The 23,460-nt window shown below is 48.8% G+C and overlaps 2 protein-coding genes across 2 annotated transcripts; one reads left to right on the top strand and one right to left on the bottom strand.

The window, feature by feature from the left end:
- The first annotated feature begins 244 nt into the window (after positions 1-244).
- Positions 245-4,442, top strand: LOC142115245 (myosin regulatory light chain 11-like). Its single transcript, XM_075194112.1, is given in 8 exon segments — positions 245-352; positions 354-383; positions 1,779-1,874; positions 2,321-2,396; positions 2,672-2,776; positions 3,567-3,645; positions 3,912-3,960; positions 4,049-4,442. Coding segments are annotated over 8 exon segments (633 nt in total). The 5' UTR covers positions 245-259; the 3' UTR covers positions 4,154-4,442.
- A 4,873-nt stretch (positions 4,443-9,315) lies between these two features.
- QPRT (quinolinate phosphoribosyltransferase) lies at positions 9,316-18,543 on the bottom strand. The gene is given in 5 exon segments (XM_075194111.1): positions 9,316-9,814; positions 15,943-16,074; positions 17,639-17,913; positions 18,227-18,271; positions 18,274-18,543. Coding segments are annotated over 5 exon segments (903 nt in total). The 5' UTR covers positions 18,509-18,543; the 3' UTR covers positions 9,316-9,598.
- Between the last annotated feature and the right edge of the window lie 4,917 nt (positions 18,544-23,460).

Below are 23,460 nucleotides of genomic sequence, written 5' to 3'. Positions count from 1 at the left end.
CTCCCTCTATATTGCTGTATAATTTAGAACATGTACCTGTCTTCTATCCAGCAATCAGGATTCCTGTGTCCCCCTCCCTTTCCTTTCTTTCATGCCCCCCTCGTTGTCTCCTATGCTCCCCCTGCAGCTGTTCTCTTTCTCCTCGTGTGTCCAAGAAAGGAGCAGAAGACGCCTTGAGAGTTTACAGCTATTTTGGTCAGGACAATTTTGTCCCCAGTTTCTCCCTCCTCCTCCCTTCTCCTTACAGCCAAAGTTGAGGATGAAGCTAAAGTTAGAAGCAGCGTCTTGCAGCAGAGGGGTATATAAACCCTCCTGGGGGTCTTCTCATCCATGTCACTCACTCCTTCTGACCAGGACAAGCACCCAGCTCATCAGAAGACATGGTAAGTCTATGGGACTGGTCTCCAGGCTGAAACCTCTCCTGGAGTTGGATTACGTGTAAAGCTGCCAGGAAGCCACAGATAGAGCCGCAGAGAGGGATGAGGAGAACAGAGAAGCTGAGTTGTGGGAGTACAAGCCAGACATAATGGGAGAATAGTACAGTACAATTGTGGAAATTGGGGTTCAAAGAAAAAAAGTTCTGGCTATAGCCAAACCTCTGTCTCCTATACAAACCCCAATAAGTCGCAGCGCACCCAAGAGACCAATGGGCATGTACCCCTGGACTTCACAGTCATGGCCAGTTCTTGTCCAGGGGGAGCCTGATGGTGGAAGTGGGAGGGTGTGAAGATAGTTCTAGGTTAGCCCCTAACCTCAACATAAGACTCCCCCATCCCACCTGTTTTATACATCCTTCTCCCCTTCTCTCTACATGTGATGCTTATTTACACCTAATATTCTCCATTAGTCCACTCTTAGCACGCACCCATTATAACTCTTCTTTACACCCCGTTATTTCGCCTCTGCACACCTATTATTCCTCCCCATCACACCCAATTCCTCATCCTTACTTGCACTCCAATATTCCACCTCATTACCCCAATGCCTCCTCCTTGCACCCCAATATTCCACCTCATGACCCCAATGCCTTCTCCTCGCACCCCATTATTCCTTAACTCACTCAAGTATTCCTACTCGTCAAACCCAATTACTCCTCCTTACTTACACCCCCTTATTCTTCAACACACCCTGTTATTCCTCCTCATCACACCCAATTCCTCACCCTTACGTGCACCCCAATATTCCACCTAATTACCCCCAATGCGTCCTTACTTACACTCCATTATTCCTTAACTCACTCCAGGATTCCTCCTCATCAAATCCAATTTCTCTTCCTTCTTGCACCCCAATATTCCTCAACACACCCCACATTATTTCTTCTTAAGACACAAACCATTAATTTCTGCATTAACACACACCCATTTTTCTTCTTGTCACCCACAATACCTCTTTATCACACATCCCATTTTTCACCCTTATTACACCCCATCATTGTTCCATAACACACACCTACTTTAAATCTGCATTTCCAAATGGAAACTGCTCCCCGAGAAACAGCCTCTGCACCCCCACTCAGCTGTCCCCACAGAGACTTTCCCCCGATCTCCAGCATGGTGGTCCTACACCCAATTACTCTGCTTCTACCCGCCCTCTGCACGCCCCACTCAGCTGTCCCTACAGAGACTTTCCCCTGACCTCCAGCATGGTGGTCCTACACCCGCTTACTCTGCTTCTACCCACACTCTGCACGCCCCACTCAGCTGTCCCTACAGAGACTATCCCCCATGTAAAAAAATGGTGGTCCTACACCTGCTTACCCTGCTTCTACCCACCCTCAGGCACCAGCAAAGAAGGCAAAGAGAAAGGCAGCAGAAGGAGGATCTTCCAATGTGTTGTCCATGTTTGACCAAACCCAGATCCAGGAGTTCAAGGAGGTGAGTGAGGTGTACATGTGAGGCACCTGTGGAGGGTGGTTACCTCTGGTTGTATCCTAAGTATTGTACCAGCAGAGTGAGGTTCTGGAGGGTTATTATCTGAATGCAATGCCCTGCAGGAGCTGGGTTACATGTATATTTTACTGGGTACTAGAATACATTTACCTTTGAACAATGCACCACTGGAGAGAGGTTACCTCCATGTACTGCATATCAGTGATCATAACCCTGAGAAGTTTCGTTGTGTGGACTTTGCAGATTGTCAGACTCGCAGAAACATGAGAGAGAGGGACAGGTGTGTGAGGGGGGTGGGGGGGGGGGGGGGGGGCTTGCAGACAAATATAGACTCAGGGCAGATACGAGGACTGTCATGAGAGATCAGCGGGCAGAGTTGTTATATATTCACACATAACACTCCATGTAACACTCCACCTCCTTCTCCTCAGGCTTTCACAGTGATTGATCAGAACAGAGATGGCATCATTGATAAGGAGGATCTGAGAGACACATTTGCAGCTATGGGTAAGTTAACACCCTCTTGTACATGGATATGTCTCAGTATAGCTGTGTTCCATGTGCCTATAGGCTGTGTAGGATCAGACCATACACAGATATCAGGCTCAGTCTGGTCACAGAGACCAGGGAATTTCTACAAAATACCAGATATTGACGAAGGTGGCCGGTCAGCTGGAGGATTTACATGCTGCATAGAGACCCCATCTGTGTTTTGTTTATCTCTTGTGCATCCATGTAACACGCATATATCCATGTAACACGCCTCCATCTTCTCCACACAGGCCGTCTGAACGTGAAGAATGAGGAGCTTGATGAGATGGTCAAAGAGGCTTCAGGACCCATCAACTTCACAGTCTTCCTCACCATGTTCGGAGAGAAGCTCAAGGGTGAGAGTCTAATTGTACATGGGGTGGATTATTATCATATAACACAAGGGTGAGGGTCTTACTGTGCATTAGTGGCTATAGATAGAGGGAGTATTATAAGACAATGAGGGGGATTGGGATAAATGTGCATTAGTGGCTATAGGTAGAGGGGGTATTATATGACAATGATGGAGATTGGGATAAATGTGCATTAGTGGCTATAGGTAGAGGGGGTATTATATGACAATGATGGAGATTGGGGTAAATGTGCATTAGTGGCTATAGGTAGAGGGGGTATTATATGACAATGACGGAGATTGGGGTAAATGTGCATTAGTGGCTATAGGTAGAGGGGGTATTATATGACAATGACGGGGATTGGGATAAATGTGCATTAGTGGCTATAGATAGAGGGGGTATTATATGACAATGATGGAGATTGGGGTAAATGTGCATTGATGATGATTCTGATACAATATAACAGTATGTGGCTTACTGTGTATTGGAGAACATTGGGGAAAGAGAAATAAGTTGGATTTGGGGATTATTGTTATACAAGATAGGGTTAGGGGTTTATTGGACATTGGGTGAATTGATAAAAGGGTGGAGAGGTTAATGCACACTGGAGACAATTGGGAGGAGGGGGGGGGGTATAATACAGTAGTAAGGACTATGGGGATCATTATCCGGGGAACACTAAGAAGTTAAACATGTAATATATTAGGTGTTTAGTTAGACAGTGCAGCTTTACAAGGGTGGGAGTCTGACACAGACATCATCCACTGATGCCCTGACTGTAATCCCCCCGCAGGTGCTGATCCAGAGGATGTAATCACAGGGGCATTTAAGGTGCTTGATCCTGAGGGCAAAGGGTCCATCAAGAAGCAGTTGTAAGTATCTCCTGTACCTTCCCATCCCAATCTCCTGCTGGACACATTACCTTATTCTAATCCATACAATGAATCCTGTCCAACACCTCATTGTCTCACGTCACTACCTACCGTGATACCCGATGCTATCTTATATCCCATCCCAGACATGATCCACAGGTTTCATCACCCATGGTACTGGGTGGTCCACTCATGTGTCTTATTCCTGCCCCTTCGCTTCGGTCACAATGTAGAAGGTAACACATGGTATCTCTGCTCTCTTCTAGCCTGGAGGAACTTCTCACCACACAGTGTGACAGATTCTCTGCAGAGGAGGTGAGGACTTAAGACTGACAGCAGGAAGCGGGTGACAATCACTGATACATCAAACCTCTCCTCATACTTTATCTTCTCTCTCCATCAGATTAAGAACATGTGGACAGCGTTCCCCCCTGATGTAGCTGGCAACGTAGATTACAAGAACATCTGCTATGTCATCACCCACGGAGAGGACAAAGACCAGGAATAAATGGGGCGATATCTTACCCCTCTGGGGGTGCGCTCTCAGACCCAGCGCAAATCCCCAACTTGCTGTATATTGCGTCTTATTTTGTAAATCAAACCCATTAAAGACACAACTGTAATTTATTTCTGTTTGGGTGGTCTGAAAGGGGGTCCTTATTTGTTGCCCCATTCTCTTTCTACCTGGCACACCTCCCCATCTTTGTCCCCTACTCTTTTCTCTTTGATGTCTTAAAGCTGGAACTGTGTAATCCTCAGGGGAAGAAAATACTCAATAAAATCTAGTTTTTATTCTATTTGGTTTTATGATTGTTATTGTAAACTTGTAAACTGTATCTATCCACCTTCTCAAACAGGTGACACAACTAACCAGAACTTCCTCTCCTCATAAATCGCACCAACATAAACATCCTGAGCCATAGTCTCCTCACACCACCTGTGACAGCCTGAACCTCGGTTCCCTCAACCTGGACCTCCCAACTCAGCAGCTCTGTACAGCCAACTAGTCTGGGCTTTTAACACTGCAGCGCCTCTAAACTCACCAAAGTGTACCTCTTCTATATACATCTCCCTCTAACCTGGGCCTTCTCAGTCTAACTCTACAGCTCCACTGACCCCACCAACCATGTCCTCATTCTAACTCTACAGCTCCACTGACCCCACCAACCATGTCCTCATTCTAACTGCAGCTCCACTAACCCCACCATCCTCTATATACATCTCCCTCTAACCTGGGCCTTCTCAGTCTAACTCTACAGCTCCACTGACCCCACCAACCATGTCCTCATTCTAACTGCAGCTCCCCTAACCCCACCATCCTCTATATACATCTCCCTCTAACCTGGGCCTCCTCAGTCTAAGTCTACAGCTCCACTGACCCCACCAACCATGTCCTCATTCTAACTGCAGCTCCCCTAACCCCACCATCCTCTATATACATCTCCCTCTAACCTGGGCCTCCTCAGTCTAACTCTACAGCTCCACTGAGCCCACCAACAATGTCCTCATTCTAACTCTGCAGCTCCCCTAACCCCACCATCCTCTATATACATCTCCCTCTAACCTGGGCCTCCTCAGTCTAACTCTACAGCTCCACTGAGCCCACCAACAATGTCCTCATTCTAACTCTGCAGCTCCACTGACCCCACCATCCTCTCTATGCATCTCCCTCTGATTCCACCAACAATGTCCTCATTCTAACTGCAGCTCCACTAACCCCACCATCCTCTATATACATCTCCCTCTAACCTGGGCCTTCTCAGTCTAACTCTATAGCTCCACTGACCCCACCATCCTCTCTATGCATCTCCCTCTGATTCCACCAACCTGAAGCTCCTAACTCTAAATCTTGGGTGACACTTGGGGCTCGATAAGTGGAACTTTGGTAGTGAAAGGGTGCAGTATTTTTGTGTGATCAATAAGATACATTTATCACCCTGGATCGGACACTAAGGGCTAGATTTACTAAGCTGCGGGTTTGAAAAAGTGGGGATGTTGCCTATAGCAACCAATCAGATTCTAGCTTTCATTTAGTTAGTACTTTCTACAAAATGACAGCTAGAATCTGATTGGTTGCTATAGGCAACATCCCCACTTTTTCAAACCCGCAGCTTAGTAAATCTAGCCCTAAGAGTGACACACACCAATAGACAGCTCCATCTCTCAGACACACAGGAATACATATAAAATATACACCATATGCACCAGTATTTTATCCAAATATAACAATAAACTGTATAAATACACACACACACACATTCATATATATATACACACACACACACACACACACTCCCCCCTTACAATCAGGGGGACACTAGATGTGCATTCCATTGTACCTGACACAACATTGCGAGCACTATAATTTAGTAGAGGCCTCAGTACATTTTATTATGGGAATTATGGGTGATCAAAAGTAATACTAAGTTACAATCATGAGCTCTGAAACGATCAATTATCACTAATCAAGTGATGTCACATGATATTCTGTGAACTTGGAATAATGGTGGCCTTATGTTTGCTATTAAATAATCGTCCCTTCATAGAGTTACAAACTGCTCTGACAATAATTTCACATATTTATTTCTGTTTTGCTTTGTAACTGATGCAATGACGGAGGGAGCCTCTTCTTCTCATAGTCAGGAGTCCGCTTGGGGTGACACACAGCGAATCACGGGGGCTATCATCTGGGGATACCTCATACACGTCAGGAGATAATGGAAAGTCCTCCAAACCCACCAGGAATATACAGCGTGTTGTGACCACAGCAGACGTGGTGTATAAACATCATCAAATTGCGTGTTTGTCACTCCAGAGACGTAGAGTTAGACACAGGGTTAGATATAGGGGCCATTTAGGGTTAGAGGTAAGATAATAATTTCTGTGTTGCACATGTATAGTTTTGCACGTAGTAGACGTGTGTCCTAGAAAGAGGTCTGATTATCTAGAAAGGGACAGATGATCTAGAGTCTCCCGAATTCCTAGACTCCTGGAAGAGCAGGGAAGTCTCCCGCATGCTACAGGCCAAAATGATGCAAATAGCTCCGCTCCCTATCATCATCATCATTTATTTATATAGCGCCACTAATTCCGCAGCAGTGTACAGAGAACTCACTCACATCTAGAAAGGGAGCACACTGCTGTCAGTAAAGCTGGGTACACACTACACAGTTTTCATCCAATAATCGGCTAACTCAGCCGACATACGACCTCTCGTTCACAAGTCGGGTCAGTGTGTGCAGTGACACGATGGTCAAAAGTCTGCCCAAATGGACAATTATCGCCTCATTTGGTTGGTCGTACCGTTTAATATTTTCGTTCCAATCTCGTTTCCGCTGTGTAGTGTGTATAAACCTCCGACCGATCCACAACAGTGAGTACGAAATTACAGTCATTGCTCACGACAACATGGCTGTAAAAAGTCGCTAAAGGGACGTCCGCTCTTCCCTTTATCGTCCTAAACAAGACTAGTGTGTATGCAGTCCATGGGCCGAGCGATCGGAACATCGATCGCATGTAAAATCGCTCGGCATAAAAAGTTGGTCGAAATTTTTGTAGTGTGTACCCAGCTTTAGTAGGAAAGACTAATTAAAACTGCCTCCTAATGTAAATAAAATGCTAAAGTCTTAGTTACGCAGAAATTAGTAGTCAGGAAATGCTGGTTCTTGTAGTATCAGCGCTTTGGTGGCTTCTTGGTACTTTCTGGATAACAGGTGACTATATGACCCAACATGGGTACTCTTCCCAATTAGTAGAAGCTCCTCATATATCTGTAAATGTGTAACTGAGACATCCCCATGTTATTTATAGGCTTATTTACAGCAGTGTACTGAGAGCTCATGTGCCTTCTGCAGTATTTCATTTGGCCTTGATGATGTCCTGCTATAGATAAGGAAAGCAGCAGGCCTTCCTATAATCTTGCCTGTAATGAAATTACTTCTGCCCACCTAGAGCCAGAGGAAGATCCTGAAAAAATTGTTTTCATGTTTATATACACGAGCGGTAAATTCAAGAGCTCGACATGACCAACAGAGCGTACTGAGCGTTCCCCGAGGCCCATGGGGAGCGTTCCCCGAGGCCCATGGGGAGCGTTCCCCGAGGCCTATGGGGAGCGTTCCCCGAGGCCCATGGGGAGCGTTCCCCGAGGCCCATGGGGAGCGTTCCCCGAGGCCCATGGGGAGCGTTCCCCGAGAACTATGGGGAGCGTTCCCCGAGGCCTATGGGGAGCGTTCCACGAGGCCTATGGGGAGCGTTCCCCGAGGCCTATGGGGAGCGTTCCCCGAGGCCTATGGGGAGCGTTCCCCGAGGCCTATGGGGAGCGTTCCCCGAGGCCTATGGGGAGCGTTCCCCGAGGCCTATGGGGAGCGTTCCCCGAGGCCTATGGGGAGCGTTCGTTCCACTTCCGGCAGCTTTCATAATCATGAACGCTCAGTAGAATATAATGGCGTTCTATGGGAGCAGTCATTTACCAGCTATGAAAGCACTTAGTATGCCAAACTAACACTAACACTAATACATGACACTCAAACCTCACCATAAACAAGGTCAAATCACGTATGCAGTCTTATACTACTACCTGGTGCTGCAACAACCTAACATGCTGACTCCCCTGTTCATTCTACTGCCTATTCTCCAAACACTGAATGAGCCATATGGGGATGGAGATTGAATGGTCCCTATGGTAACAGAGATTGAATGGTCCCTATATTAAGGAGATGGAACAATCCCTATGGTAACAGAGATTGAATGGTCCCTATGGTAACAGAGATTGAATGGTCCCTATGGTAACAGAGATTGAATGATCCCTATGGTAACAGAGATTGAATGGTCCCTATGGTAACAGAGATTGAATGGTCCCTATATTAAAGGAGATGGAACAATCCCTATGGTAACAGAGATTGAATGATCCCTATGGTAACAGAGATTGAATGGTCCCTATGGTAACAGAGATTGAATGATCCCTATGGTAAACAGAGATTGAATGATCCCTATAGTAAAGGAGATGGAATAATTCATATGGTAACAGAGATTGAATGGTCCCTATGGTAACAGAGATTGAATGATCCCTATATTAAAGGAGATGGAACAATCCCTATGGTAACAGAGATTGAATGGTCCCTATGGTAACGGAGACTGAATGGTCCCTATGGTAACAGAGATTGAATGATCCCTATAGTAACGGAGATTGAATGGTCCCTATGGTAACGGAGACTGAATGGTCCCTATGGTAACAGAGATTGAATGATCCCTATAGTAAAGGAGATGGAATAATTCATATGGTAACAGAGATTGAATGATCCCTATGGTAACAGAGATTGAATGATCCCTATGGTAACAGAGATTGAATGGTCCCTATGGTAACAGAGATTGAATGGTCCCTATATTAAAGGAGATGGAACAATCCCTATGGTAACAGAGATTGAATGATCCCTATGGTAACAGAGATTGAATGATCCCTATGGTAACAGAGATTGAATGATCCCTATGGTAACAGAGATTGAATGATCCCTATAGTAACAGAGATTGAATGATCCCTATGGTAACGGAGATTGAATGACCATATGAAAGGACACAGCGGTAGATCTTAGGGCTCTGGATAATGTTAGCAATAAAATGAACATAGAATATTCTTAACAACCGACAATAACATTTGGTGACACCAGTTACTGATCATTATTAACATAGGGTCCTTTGATTATTGAGTTTATTTTCTTATTAAGATCATTGATTGCTTGTTAGGGGTCTTAAGCGTAAGTTTTTGTGTTTCATTTGTGTTAGTACATGGTAAATCCATTGTTATTGGTCATTTCTCTCGCCTGCTGTAATAACCTGTGGGGTGTCTGTATTGGCCTCCAGCAGATGAGGTCACGATGTGGTTCCTTCTGAGAGCAGGTAGCTGGGCAGTGATGGCTGTGAGGAATGAGCTGCGTCAGCCCCCTCGGTGGATGCTGAGTCAGGGGCCTGAGGTGCAGCGTGGGCTCCGCAAGCCTTTATCTAGTTTGAGAGAAAAGTCAATGCTTGGAGGTCCCTGAGTGAGACACCCCATTGATACCATGTCCACGTTAGGTCCAAGAAACTGGAGGAGATTCTGCACAGAGACACCTCCTGAAGCCTCCACCACTATTCCTGGGTACGATGTCTTCACTGAGAGAGCAGCTTCATGGAGAGACTGTGAGGGGAGAGTGGGAGACTGTTAGTGACCGTGAGGGGAGCATGGGAGACTGTTAGGGACTGTGAGGGGAGCATGGGAGACTGTTAGGGACTGTGAGGGGAGCATGGGAGACTGTTAGGGACTGTGAGGGGAGCCTGGGAGACTGTTAGTGACTGTGAGGGGAGCATGGGAGACTGTTAGGGACTGTGAGGGGAGCATGGGAGACTGTTAGGGACTGTGAGGGGAGCATGGGAGACTGTTAGGGACTGTGAGGGAGTGTGGGACAATGTTAGGGACTGTGAGGGGAGCCTGGGAGACTGTTAGTGACTGTGAGGGGAGCATGGGAGACTGTTAGGGACTGTGAGGGGAGCATGGGAGACTGTTAGGGACTGTGAGGGGAGCATGGGAGACTGTTAGGGACTGTGAGGGAGTGTGGGACAATGTTAGTGACTGTGAGGGGAGCTTGGGAGACTGTTAGGGACTGTGAGGGGAGCATGGGAGACTGTTAGGGGAGCATGGGAGACTGTTAGGGACTGTGAGGACGGACCTGATAGACCATGGTGGGAAAATACTACACACAGTCCACTATGTCATTGGTGGGAACCACCATCTGCACTCTACCATTCAATGTACCTACCTACTGCGGTGTCACCATGGATATATCATGTACCTACCTACTGCGGTGTCACCATGGATATATCATGTACCTACCTACTGCGGTGTCACCATGGATATATCATGTACCTACCTACTGCGGTGTCACCATGGATATATCATGTACCTACCTACTGCGGTGTCACCATGGATATATCATGTACCTACCTACTGCGGTGTCACCATGGATATATCATGCACCTACTGCGGTGTCACCATGGATATATCATGCACCTACTGCGGTGTCACCATGGATATATCATGCACCTACTGCGGTGTCACCATGGATATATCATGCACCTACTGCGGTGTCACCATGGAGATATCATGCACCTACTGCGGTGTCACCATGGATATATCATGCACCTACTGCGGTGTCACCATGGATATATCATGCACCTACCTACTGCGGTGTCACCATGGATATATCATGTACCTACCTACTGCGGTGTCACCATGGATATATCATGTACCTACTGCGGTGTCACCATGGATATATCATGTACCTACCTACTGCGGTGTCACCATGGATATATCATGTACCTACCTACTGCGGTGTCACCATGGATATATCATGTACCTACCTACTGCGGTGTCACCATGGATATATCATGTACCTACCTACTGCGGTGTCACCATGGATATATCATGTACCTACTGCAGTGACACCATGGATATATCATGCACCTACTGCGGTGTCACCATGGATATATCATGTACCTACTGCGGTGTCACCATGGATATATCATGTACCTACCTACTGCAGTGACACCGTGGATATATCATGTACCTACCTACTGCTGTGACACCATGGATATATCATGTACCTACTGCGGTGTCACCATGGATATATCATGTACCTACCTACTACGGTGTCACCATGGATATATCATGTACCTACCTACTGCAGTGACACCATGGATATATCATGTACCTACCTACTGCGGTGTCACCATGGATATATCATGTACCTACTGCGGTGTCACCATGGATATATCATGTACCTACCTACTGCGGTGTCACCATGGATATATCATGTACCTACTGCGGTGTCACCATGGATATATCATGTACCTACCTACTACGGTGTCACCATGGATATATCATGTACCTACCTACTGCAGTGACACCATGGATATATCATGCACCTACTGCAGTGTCACCATGGATATATCATGTACCTACCTACTGCGGTGTCACCATGGATATATCATGTACCTACCTACTGCGGTGTCACCATGGATATATCATGTACCTACCTACTGCGGTGTCACCATGGATATATCATGTACCTACTGCGGTGTCACCATGGATATATCATGTACCTACCTACTGCGGTGTCACCATGGATATATCATGTACCTACCTACTGCGGTGTCACCATGGATATATCATGTACCTACTGCGGTGTCACCATGGATATATCATGTACCTACCTACTACGGTGTCACCATGGATATATCATGTACCTACCTACTGCAGTGACACCATGGATATATCATGCACCTACTGCAGTGACACCATGGATATATCATGTACCTACCTACTGCGGTGTCACCATGGATATATCATGTACCTACTGCGGTGTCACCATGGATATATCATGTACCTACCTACTGCGGTGTCACCATGGATATATCATGTACCTACCTACTGCGGTGTCACCATGGATATATCATGTACCTACTGCGGTGTCACCATGGATATATCATGTACCTACCTACTGCGGTGTCACCATGGATATATCATGTACCTACCTACTGCGGTGTCACCATGGATATATCATGTACCTACTGCGGTGTCACCATGGATATATCATGTACCTACCTACTACGGTGTCACCATGGATATATCATGTACCTACCTACTGCAGTGACACCATGGATATATCATGCACCTACTGCAGTGACACCATGGATATATCATGTACCTACCTACTGCGGTGTCACCATGGATATATCATGTACCTACTGCGGTGTCACCATGGAGATATCATGTACCTACTGCGGTGTCACCATGGAGATATCATGTACCTACCTACTGCGGTGTCACCATGGATATATCATGCACCTACCTACTGCGGTGTCACCATGGATATATCATGCACCTACCTACTGCGGTGTCACCATGGATATATCATGCACCTACCTACTGCGGTGTCACCATGGATATATCATGCACCTACCTACTGCGGTGTCACCATGGATATATCATGCACCTACCTACTGCGGTGTCACCATGGATATATCATGTACCTACTGCGGTGTCACCATGGATATATCATGTACCTACTGCGGTGTCACCATGGATATATCATGTACCTACCTACTGCGGTGTCACCATGGATATATCATGTACCTACTGCGGTGTCACCATGGATATATCATGTACCTACCTACTACGGTGTCACCATGGATATATCATGTACCTACTGCGGTGTCACCATGGATATATCATGTACCTACTGCGGTGTCACCATGGATATATCATGTACCTACTGCGGTGTCACCATGGATATATCATGTACCTACCTACTACGGTGTCACCATGGATATATCATGTACCTACCTACTGCAGTGACACCATGGATATATCATGCACCTACTGCAGTGTCACCATGGATATATCATGTACCTACCTACTGCGGTGTCACCATGGATATATCATGTACCTACCTACTGCGGTGTCACCATGGATATATCATGTACCTACCTACTGCGGTGTCACCATGGATATATCATGTACCTACCTACTGCGGTGTCACCATGGATATATCATGTACCTTACTGCGGTGTCACCATGGATATATCATGTACCTACCTACTGCGGTGTCACCATGGATATATCATGTACCTACCTACTGCGGTGTCACCATGGATATATCATGTACCTACTGCGGTGTCACCATGGATATATCATGTACCTACCTACTACGGTGTCACCATGGATATATCATGTACCTACCTACTGCAGTGACACCATGGATATATCATGCACCTACTGCAGTGACACCATGGATATATCATGTACCTACCTACTGCGGTGTCACCATGGATATATCATGTACCTACTGCGGTGTCACCATGGATATATCATGTACCTACTGCGGTGTCACCATGGAGATATCATGTACCTACTGCGGTGTCACCATGGAGATATCATGTACCTACCTACTGCGGTGTCACCATGGATATATCATGCACCTACTGCGGTGTCACCATGGATATATCATGCACCTACTGCGGTGTCACCATGGATATATCATGCACCTACCTACTGCGGTGTCACCATGGATATATCATGCACCTACCTACTGCGGTGTCACCATGGATATATCATGCACCTACCTACTGCGGTGTCACCATGGATATATCATGTACCTACCTACTGCGGTGCCACCATGGATATATCATGTACCTACTGCGGTGTCACCATGGATATATCATGTACCTACCTACTGCGGTGTCACCATGGATATATCATGTACCTATCTACTGCGGTGTCACCATGGATATATCATGTACCTACTGCGGTGTCACCATGGATATATCATGTACCTACCTACTACGGTGTCACCATGGATATATCATGTACCTACCTACTGCAGTGACACCATGGATATATCATGCACCTACTGCAGTGTCACCATGGATATATCATGTACCTACCTACTGCGGTGTCACCATGGATATATCATGTACCTACCTACTGCGGTGTCACCATGGATATATCATGTACATACCTACTACGGTGTCACCATGGATATATCATGTACCTACCTACTGCAGTGACACCATGGATATATCATGCACCTACTGCAGTGTCACCATGGATATATCATGTACCTACCTACTGCGGTGTCACCATGGATATATCATGCACCTACTGCGGTGTCACCATGGATATATCATGCACCTACTGCGGTGTCACCATGGATATATCATGCACCTACTGCGGTGTCACCATGGATATATCATGCACCTACTGCGGTGTCACCATGGATATATCATGCACCTACTGCGGTGTCACCATGGATATATCATGTACCTACCTACTGCGGTGTCACCATGGATATATCATGTACCTACTGCGGTGTCACCATGGATATATCATGTACCTACCTACTGCGGTGTCACCATGGATATATCATGTACCTACTGCGGTGTCACCATGGATATATCATGCACCTACTGCGGTGTCACCATGGATATATCATGCACCTACCTACTGCGGTGTCACCATGGATATATCATGTACCTACTGCGGTGTCACCATGGATATATCATGCACCTACTGCGGTGTCACCATGGATATATCATGCACCTACTGCGGTGTCACCATGGATATATCATGTACCTACCTACTACGGTGTCACCATGGATATATCATGCACCTACCTACTGCGGTGTCACCATGGATATATCATGTACCTACTGCGGTGTCACCATGGATATATCATGCACCTACTGCGGTGTCACCATGGATATATCATGCACCTACCTACTGCGGTGTCACCATGGATATATCATGCACCTACTGCGGTGTCACCATGGATATATCATGTACCTACCTACTGCGGTGTCACCATGGATATATCATGTACCTACCTACTGCGGTGTCACCATGGATATATCATGTACCTACCTACTGCGGTGTCACCATGGATATATCATGCACCTACTGCGGTGTCACCATGGATATATCATGTACCTACCTACTGCGGTGTCACCATGGATATATCATGTACCTACTGCGGTGTCACCATGGATATATCATGCACCTACTGCGGTGTCACCATGGATATATCATGCACCTACCTACTGCGGTGTCACCATGGATATATCATGTACCTACTGCGGTGTCACCATGGATATATCATGCACCTACTGCGGTGTCACCATGGATATATCATGTACCTACCTACTGCGGTGTCACCATGGATATATCATGTACCTACTGCGGTGTCACCATGGATATATCATGCACCTACTGCGGTGTCACCATGGATATATCATGTACCTACCTACTACGGTGTCACCATGGATATATCATGCACCTACCTACTGCGGTGTCACCATGGATATATCATGTACCTACTGCGGTGTCACCATGGATATATCATGCACCTACTGCGGTGTCACCATGGATATATCATGCACCTACCTACTGCGGTGTCACCATGGATATATCATGCACCTACTGCGGTGTCACCATGGATATATCATGTACCTACCTACTGCGGTGTCACCATGGATATATCATGTACCTACTGCGGTGTCACCATGGATATATCATGCACCTACTGCGGTGTCACCATGGATATATCATGTACCTACCTACTGCGGTGTCACCATGGATATATCATGCACCTACCTACTGCGGTGTCACCATGGATATATCATGTACCTACCTACTGCGGTGTCACCATGGATATATCATGTACCTACATTACCTATAAGACTTAGTGAGAAGTACAGATGAATGGAAAGCACCTCGGAGGTGAAATTATCCAACATGATAATATCTGCTCCAGCCGCTGCGGCCTCTAAGGCTTCCTCCACAGACCGGCATTCTACCTCCACCTTCAGGGTGTGGCCAGCGAGAGAGCGCACGTCCTGGAGAGCCTAGAGGAGGGAGGAGACACAGTGATTACACCTATATATCTACATCATATCTATCATCATCATTTATTTATATAGCGCCACTAATTCCGCAGCGCTGTACAGAGAACTCACTCACATCAGTCTAAATTCCCTAACATTCACCACACACACAGACAGACAGACGGAGAGAGACTAGGGTCAATTTGTTAGCAGCCAATTAACGTACCAGTATGTTTTTGGAGTGTGGGAGGAAACCGGAGCACCCGGGGGAAACCAACGCAAACACGGGGAGAACATATAAACTCCACACAGATAAGGCCATGGTCAGGAATTGAACTCATGACCCCAGTGCTATAAGGCAGAAGTGCTAACCACTACGCCACCGTGCTGCCCCACTATCTATTTATCTATCTAATATCTATTTATCTATCCATCTATCTCATATCTATCCATCTATCTATCTATCGCATATCTATTTATCTATCACATATCTATCTATATATCTATCCATCTGTGACAGGATGGACCGCCTATGCTAAACCTGTCTGTTGTTGCTGGGAACGGGCTGGGCTTACTTTGCCACCGTTCCCTTTTGTTATCCCAAATGCGCCCTCTAACCGCAGTAGGAGGGGCTTACAAATGCTGCCACCACTGGACTCTCTACCGGCATCAAGAACTGGGTTTCTTCTGTGTAACGGTCACTGCTAGTGTACCCCGTTACTAGGCACCTGGGCTGGTACTCCTGACCTCTTCCTATAGATCAGGGTGCTGTGGATGGATCCCCCCCTGGCCTATCACACTGACCAGAGGTGCAGGTAGCAGGCAGAGCGGTGGTACTGGATGCTGGGTCCTAACCTCAGGACAGCCGGAGAACGGCTTAGTTAGGTCTAATCTGTAGGTCACAGGAATTGCAGCAGGGATGTAGTCGTCAAGCAGATTATTGAATCAAGTGATGTTTATTTAGCTCCAGTGTCCTAACAAGGACAGATCACACTGGTTGAAGGTACCAGTGATCACAAATCCAGATGGAACAATGATACATTCAGTACAAACCAGTGCTGTTTAATACAGTTAGGACACAGCCTCACAGGGTGAGCAGCCCCCTGAGGTCTGAGTTATTTTTAGTATCAGGATGCAATATGTTTCCCCAAACATGAATTTAAATTCAATTTATACTTAACAAAATGTACACTTATCTGTGATACCCTACATCATGTGCTGTTTACAATGTTAGGTTTCCTGTCTGTGTAACAAGACCTGCACACAGGTAATGATTCCCTGTTGTGTGTTCTAGTGTTGGTCACTCACATTGAATAGACTTACTCAGCATTTCCTGCTATCAGTAGAACAGGCTCCCTCCCCACATATGTCTAATTGGAGATTCCTTTACAAAGCTATAAAACCCCAAACAAGACATTTCCATACAAATCACATCCCAATGTAACAGGATAAGTGCATTTGCAATTATACACATTGGTGCCTACACCACTAATTAAAATACATTTCTACAATAAATAATTTTACATGATCCAGCCACAGTAATGAATAAGCTACTAGGAATACAGATAGCCGGCTCTTGTCTCACCTCTCGGACTCCGCCCATTGCCCATACATGGTTATCCTTCAACATGACCAGGTCACCAGTCCCGTAGCGGTGACTCCCGGCTCCGCCCACCAGCAGGCCATACTTCTCAGGGAGGCGGAATCCAGGTGTGGTCTTCCGGGTCCCGGTCACCATCCCAGACCATCCTGCTGCCCTGGCCTGCTCGGACACCTGCCTAGCCAGCGTGGCCACACCACTGATCCGGGACAAGGCGTTGAGAGCCGGGCGCTCCGCCAAGAGCAAGTCACTGACACGACCTGGAACGAATGTTACAGTGTACTGTACCTTGTACCTGTAGTGTAAACACCACACAGTGTGCCTGGATGGTTACTTGTGCATTCAGTGTACTGAAGAGAAAATGTTGCAGATGGTGGACAGTGTTCTACTCGTCCCTATTTACTCCTCAAGTCAAACAACGCGTTTCACTGGAAGACGCGCTTTATCAATTCACATCTTACCTGAATACAGGGTACACCTATCTGTGTAATAACGAATCGTTCCCCTGCTATGTAACATATTCAGACTAGCACACACACATATGGTTGTGATGTACAATACGGAATAATTCACCTCTGACGGTGGCCACTCTTGTAACCGGCTCCAGCCATTCCCCTCGGAGTGATTCCAGTCCACGCTGCACCCAGCTTCTTCACAAACAGCCTGAAAGAAAGGGGCCCCCGCCAGGACCCCTGTAGATTTACACAGTAATATCGCCTCCTGGTGCTCCAGGCCACCACGAGCAGCTGCCCACCCAGCAAAATCCAACCACGGAGCATCTTCTGCCAGCCAGTCACGAGCCAGCTGCTGAAGGCGGCAGCGGGGCAAGAGGAAGGAGAGATCACCAGATGCCATCGTCTGCTGGGGCTACAAGAAGAGAGGGAACATCAGTTTGTATTCAGCTTCCAAGAATAAATATTAAGATGCTAATAAGTGTCCAAGAATAAGTCACAAACTCTTCTTCTCTGCGATTCTCTCACCTCCTTCTTAACACAAAGCTAAGGATGACTCCTGCCAGCATCGGAGGGACACTGGAGTGTAAGCTCTTAGAGCACTGCCACATGAACCAAGCTGGTGATAATGAATATAGCTACAGCAGTATATCTGCAGGATGCTGCAACCAGTGCACACAGCAGCTGTATGTTCCATTACCGCATTATAATATAATGGTGTAATCGAACTATATAATCCACTGCTGCTGTCTCAGTCTACATTGTATATAATGCTGTGTTACAACATAGCGGATTATAGGGGTAACTTCATACTGACCTGATACATATCAGATAGTGCAGTGATGGCTAACCTGTGACACTCCAGGTGTTGTGAAACTACAAGACCCAGCATGCTTTGCCAGTAGATAACTAGCTGATAGCTGCCAAAGCATGCTGGGGCTTGTAGTTTCACAACACCTGGAGTGTCACAGGTTAGCCATCACTGAGATAGTGGCTCATAGCAGTAACAGTATGGATGTTACAGGACAATGTGCAGATCTGACACCAACAAAATGCTCAGATACCCTTCCCCCAATCCTGTCTCTATAATACCCCGCCTCCTGCCCCCCCAATCCTGTCTCTATAATACCCCGCCTCCTGCCCCCCCAATCCTGTCTCTATAATACCCTGCCTCCTGCCCCCCCAATCCTGTCTCTATAATACCCTGCCTCCTGCCCCCCCAATCCTGTCTCTATAATACCCCGCCTACTGCCTCCAATCCTGTCCCTATAATACCCCGCCTCCTGCCCCCCCAATCCTGTCTCCATAATACCCTGCCTCCTGCCTCCAATCCTATCTCTATAATACCCTGCCTCCAATCCTGTCTCTATAATACCCTGCTTCCTGCCCCCAATCCTATCTCTATAATACCCTGCCTCCGATCCTGTCCCTATAATACCCTGCCTCCGATCCTGTCCCTATAATACCCTGCCTCCGATCCTGTCTCTATAATACCCTGCCTCCTGCCCCCAATCTTGTCTCTATAATACCCTGCTTCCTGCCCCCAATCCTATCTCTATAATACCCTGCCTCCGATCCTGTCCCTATAATACCCTGCCTCCGATCCTGTCCCTATAATACCCTGCCTCCGATCCTGTCTCTATAATACCCTGCTTCCAATCCTGTCTCTATAATACCACGTCTCCAATCCTGTCCCTATAATACTCTGCCCCCAATCCTGTCTCTATAATACCCTGCCTGCTGCCCCCCCAATCCTGTCCCTATAATACCCTGCCTCCTGTCCCCAAACCTGTCCCTATAATACCCTGCCTCCTGTCCCAAACCTGTCCCTATAATACCCTGCCTCCTGTCCCCAAACCTGTCCCTATAATACCCTGCCCCAATCCTGTCCCTATAATACCCTGCCTTCTGCCCCCCAATCCCACACCTAGTTCTCTGTGACCCCGCTCGCACACCTAGTTCTGTGACCCTGCTCCCACACCCTGCTCTCTGTGACCCCGCTCCCACATCTAGTTCTCTGTGACCCCGCTCCCACACCTAGTTCTCTGTGACCCCGCTCCCACACCTAGTTCTCTGTGACCCCGCTCCCCACACCCTGCTCTCTGTGACCCTGCTCCCCACACCCTGCTCTGTGACCCTGCTCCCCACACCTAGTTCTCTGTGACCCCGCTCCCACATCTAATCCTCTGTGACCCCATCCCCTGCTGTGTGACCTCGCTCCCCACACCTAGTTTTCTGTGACTCCGCTCCCCACACACTGCTCTCTGTGACCCCGCTCCCCACACCTAGTTCTCTGTGACCCCGCTCCCCACACACTGCTCTATGTGACCCCGCTCCCCACACCTAGTTCTCTGTGACCCACTCCCCACACCTATAGATCTCTGTGACCCCGCTCCCACACCTAGTTCTCTGTGACCCACTCCCCACACCTATAGATCTCTGTGCCCCACTCCCCACACCTAGTTCTCTGTGACCCCGCTCCCACACCTAGTTCTCTGTGACCCACTCCCCACACCTATAGATCTCTGTGCCCCACTCCCCACACCTAGTTCTATGCGACCCCGCTCCCCACAGCTAGTTCTCTGTGACCCTGCTCCCCACACCCTGCTGTCTGTGACCCCGCCGCTCCCCACACCCTGCTCTCTGTGACCCCGCTCCCCACACCTAGTTTTCTGTGACTCCGCTCCCCACACCCTGCTCTCTGTGACCCCGCTCCCCACACCTAGTTCTCTGTGACCCCGCTCCCCACACACTGCTCTATGTGACCCCGCTCCCCACACCTAGTTCTCTGTGACCCACTCCCCACACCTATAGATCTCTGTGACCCCCCCCGCTCCCACACCTAGTTCTCTGTGACCCACTCCCCACACCTATAGATCTCTGTGCCCCACTCCCCACACCTAGTTCTCTGTGCCCCGCTCCCCACACCTAGTTCTCTGTGCCCCACTCCCCACACCTATAGATCTCTGTGACCCCGCTCCCACCACCCTGCTCTCTGTGACCCCTCTCCCACACCTAGTTCTATGCGACCCCGCTCCCCACAGCTAGTTCTCTGTGACCCTGCTCCCCACACCCTGCCGTCTGTGACCCCGCTCCCCACACCTAGTTCTCTGTGCCCCACTCCCCACACCTATAGATCTCTGTGACCCCGCTCCCCACACCCTGCTCTCTGTGACCCCTCTCCCACACCTAGTTCTATGCGACCCCGCTCCCCACACCTAGTTCTCTGTGACCCCATTCACCACACCTAGTTCTCTGTGACTCCCGCTCCCCACACCCTCCTCTCTGTGACCCCCGCTCCCCACACCTAGTTCTCTGTGACCCCGCTCCCCACACCTAATTCTCTGTGACCCCGCTCCCGACACCTAGTTCTCTGTGACCCCACTCCCTGCTCTCTGTGACCCCGCTCCCCACACCTAGTTCTCTGTGACCCCGCTCCCCACACCTAGTTCTCTGTGACCCCGCTCCCGACACCTAGTTCTCTGTGACCCCGCTCCCCACACCCTTCTCTCTGTGACCCCGCTCCCCACACCTAGTTCTCTGTGACTCCGCACCCCACACCTAGTTCTCTGTGACCCTGCTCCCCACACCTAGTTCTCTGTGACCACGCTCCCCACACCCAGTTCTCTGTGACTCCGCTCCCCACACCCTGCTCTCTGTGACCCCGCTCCCACACCTAGTTCTATGCGACCCCGCTCCCACACCTAGTTCTCTGTGACCCCGCTCCCCACACCTAGTTCTCTGTGACCCCGCTCCCATAACCCTGCTCTCTGTGACCCCGTTCCCCACACCTAGTTCTCTGTGATCCCTCTCCCCACACCTAGTTCTCTGTGACCCCGCTCCCCACACCCTGCTCTCTGTGACCCTGCTCCCCACACCCTGCTCTCTGTGACCCCATTCACCACACCTAGTTCTCTGTAATCCCGCTCCCACACCTAGTTCTCTGTGACCCCGCTCCCCACACCCTGCCGTCTGTGACCCCGCTCCCCACACCTAGTTCTCTGTGACCTCACTCCCACACCTAGTTCTCTGTGAGCCCGCTCCCCACACCTAGTTCTCTGTGACACCGCTCCCCACACCCTGCGACACCGCTCCCACACCTAGTTCTCTGTGACCTCACTCCCACACCTAGTTCTCTGTGACCCCGCTCCCACACCTAGTTCTCTGTGACCCCGCTCCCCACACCCTGCTCTCTGTGACCCCGCTCCCCACACCTAGTTCTCTGTGACCCCGCTCCCCACACCTAGTTCTCTGTGACCCCGCTCCCCACACCTAGTTCTCTGTGACCCCATTCACCACACCTAGTTCTCTGTGACCCCATTCACCACACCTAGTTCTCTGTGACCCCACTCCCCACACCTAGTTCTCTGTGACCCCATTCACCACACCTAGTTCTCTGTGACCCCGCTCCCCACACACTGCTCCGGGGCCCCTGCTCCCACACCTAGTTCTCTGTGACCCCATTCACCACACCTAGTTCTCTGTGACCCCATTCACCACACCCTGCTCTCTGTGACCCCGCTCCCCACACCTAGTTCTCTGTGACCCCGCTCCCCACACCCTGCTGTCTGTGACCATGCTCCCACACCTAGTTCTCTGTGACCCCATTCACCACACCCTGCTCTCTGTGACCCCGCTCCCCACACCTAGTTCTCTGTGACCCCGCTCCCCACACCCTGCTGTCTGTGACCCCGCTCCCACACCTAGTTCTCTGTGACCCCACTCCCCACACACTGCTCTCTGTGACCCTGCTCCCACACCTAGTTCTCTGTGACCCCATTCACCACACCTAGTTCTCTGTGACCCCACTCCCCCACACCATGCTGTCTGTGACCCCGCTCCCACACCTAGTTCTGTGACCCCGCTCTCTGTGACCCCGCTCCCACACCTAGTTCTCTGTGACCCCGCTCCCCCACACACTGCTCTCTGTGACCCCGCTCCCACACCTAGTTCTCTGTGACCCCATTCACCACACCTAGTTCTCTGTGACCCCGCTCCCCACACCCTGCTGTCTGTGACCCCGCTCCCACACCTAGTTCTCTGTGACCCCCGCTCCCCACACCTAGTTCTCTGTGACCCCGCTCCCCACACCCTGCTCTCTGTGACCCCACTCCCCACACCCTGCTGTCTGTGACCCCGCTCCCCACACCTAGTTCTCTGTGACCCCATTCACCACACCTAGTTCTCTGTGACCCCACTCCCCACACTCTGCTGTCTGTGACCCCGCTCCCTACACCTAGTTCTCTGTGACCCCATTCACCACACCTAGTTCTCTGTGACCCCGCTCCCACACCTAGTTCTCTGTGACCCCATTCACCACACCTAGTTCTCTGTGACCCCCATTCACCACACCTA

This window comes from Mixophyes fleayi, unplaced genomic scaffold, assembly GCF_038048845.1.
Source record: "Mixophyes fleayi isolate aMixFle1 unplaced genomic scaffold, aMixFle1.hap1 Scaffold_1577, whole genome shotgun sequence".
Taxonomy (NCBI): Eukaryota; Metazoa; Chordata; class Amphibia; order Anura; family Limnodynastidae; genus Mixophyes; species Mixophyes fleayi.
This window is presented reverse-complemented; position numbering and strand designations above follow the sequence as displayed.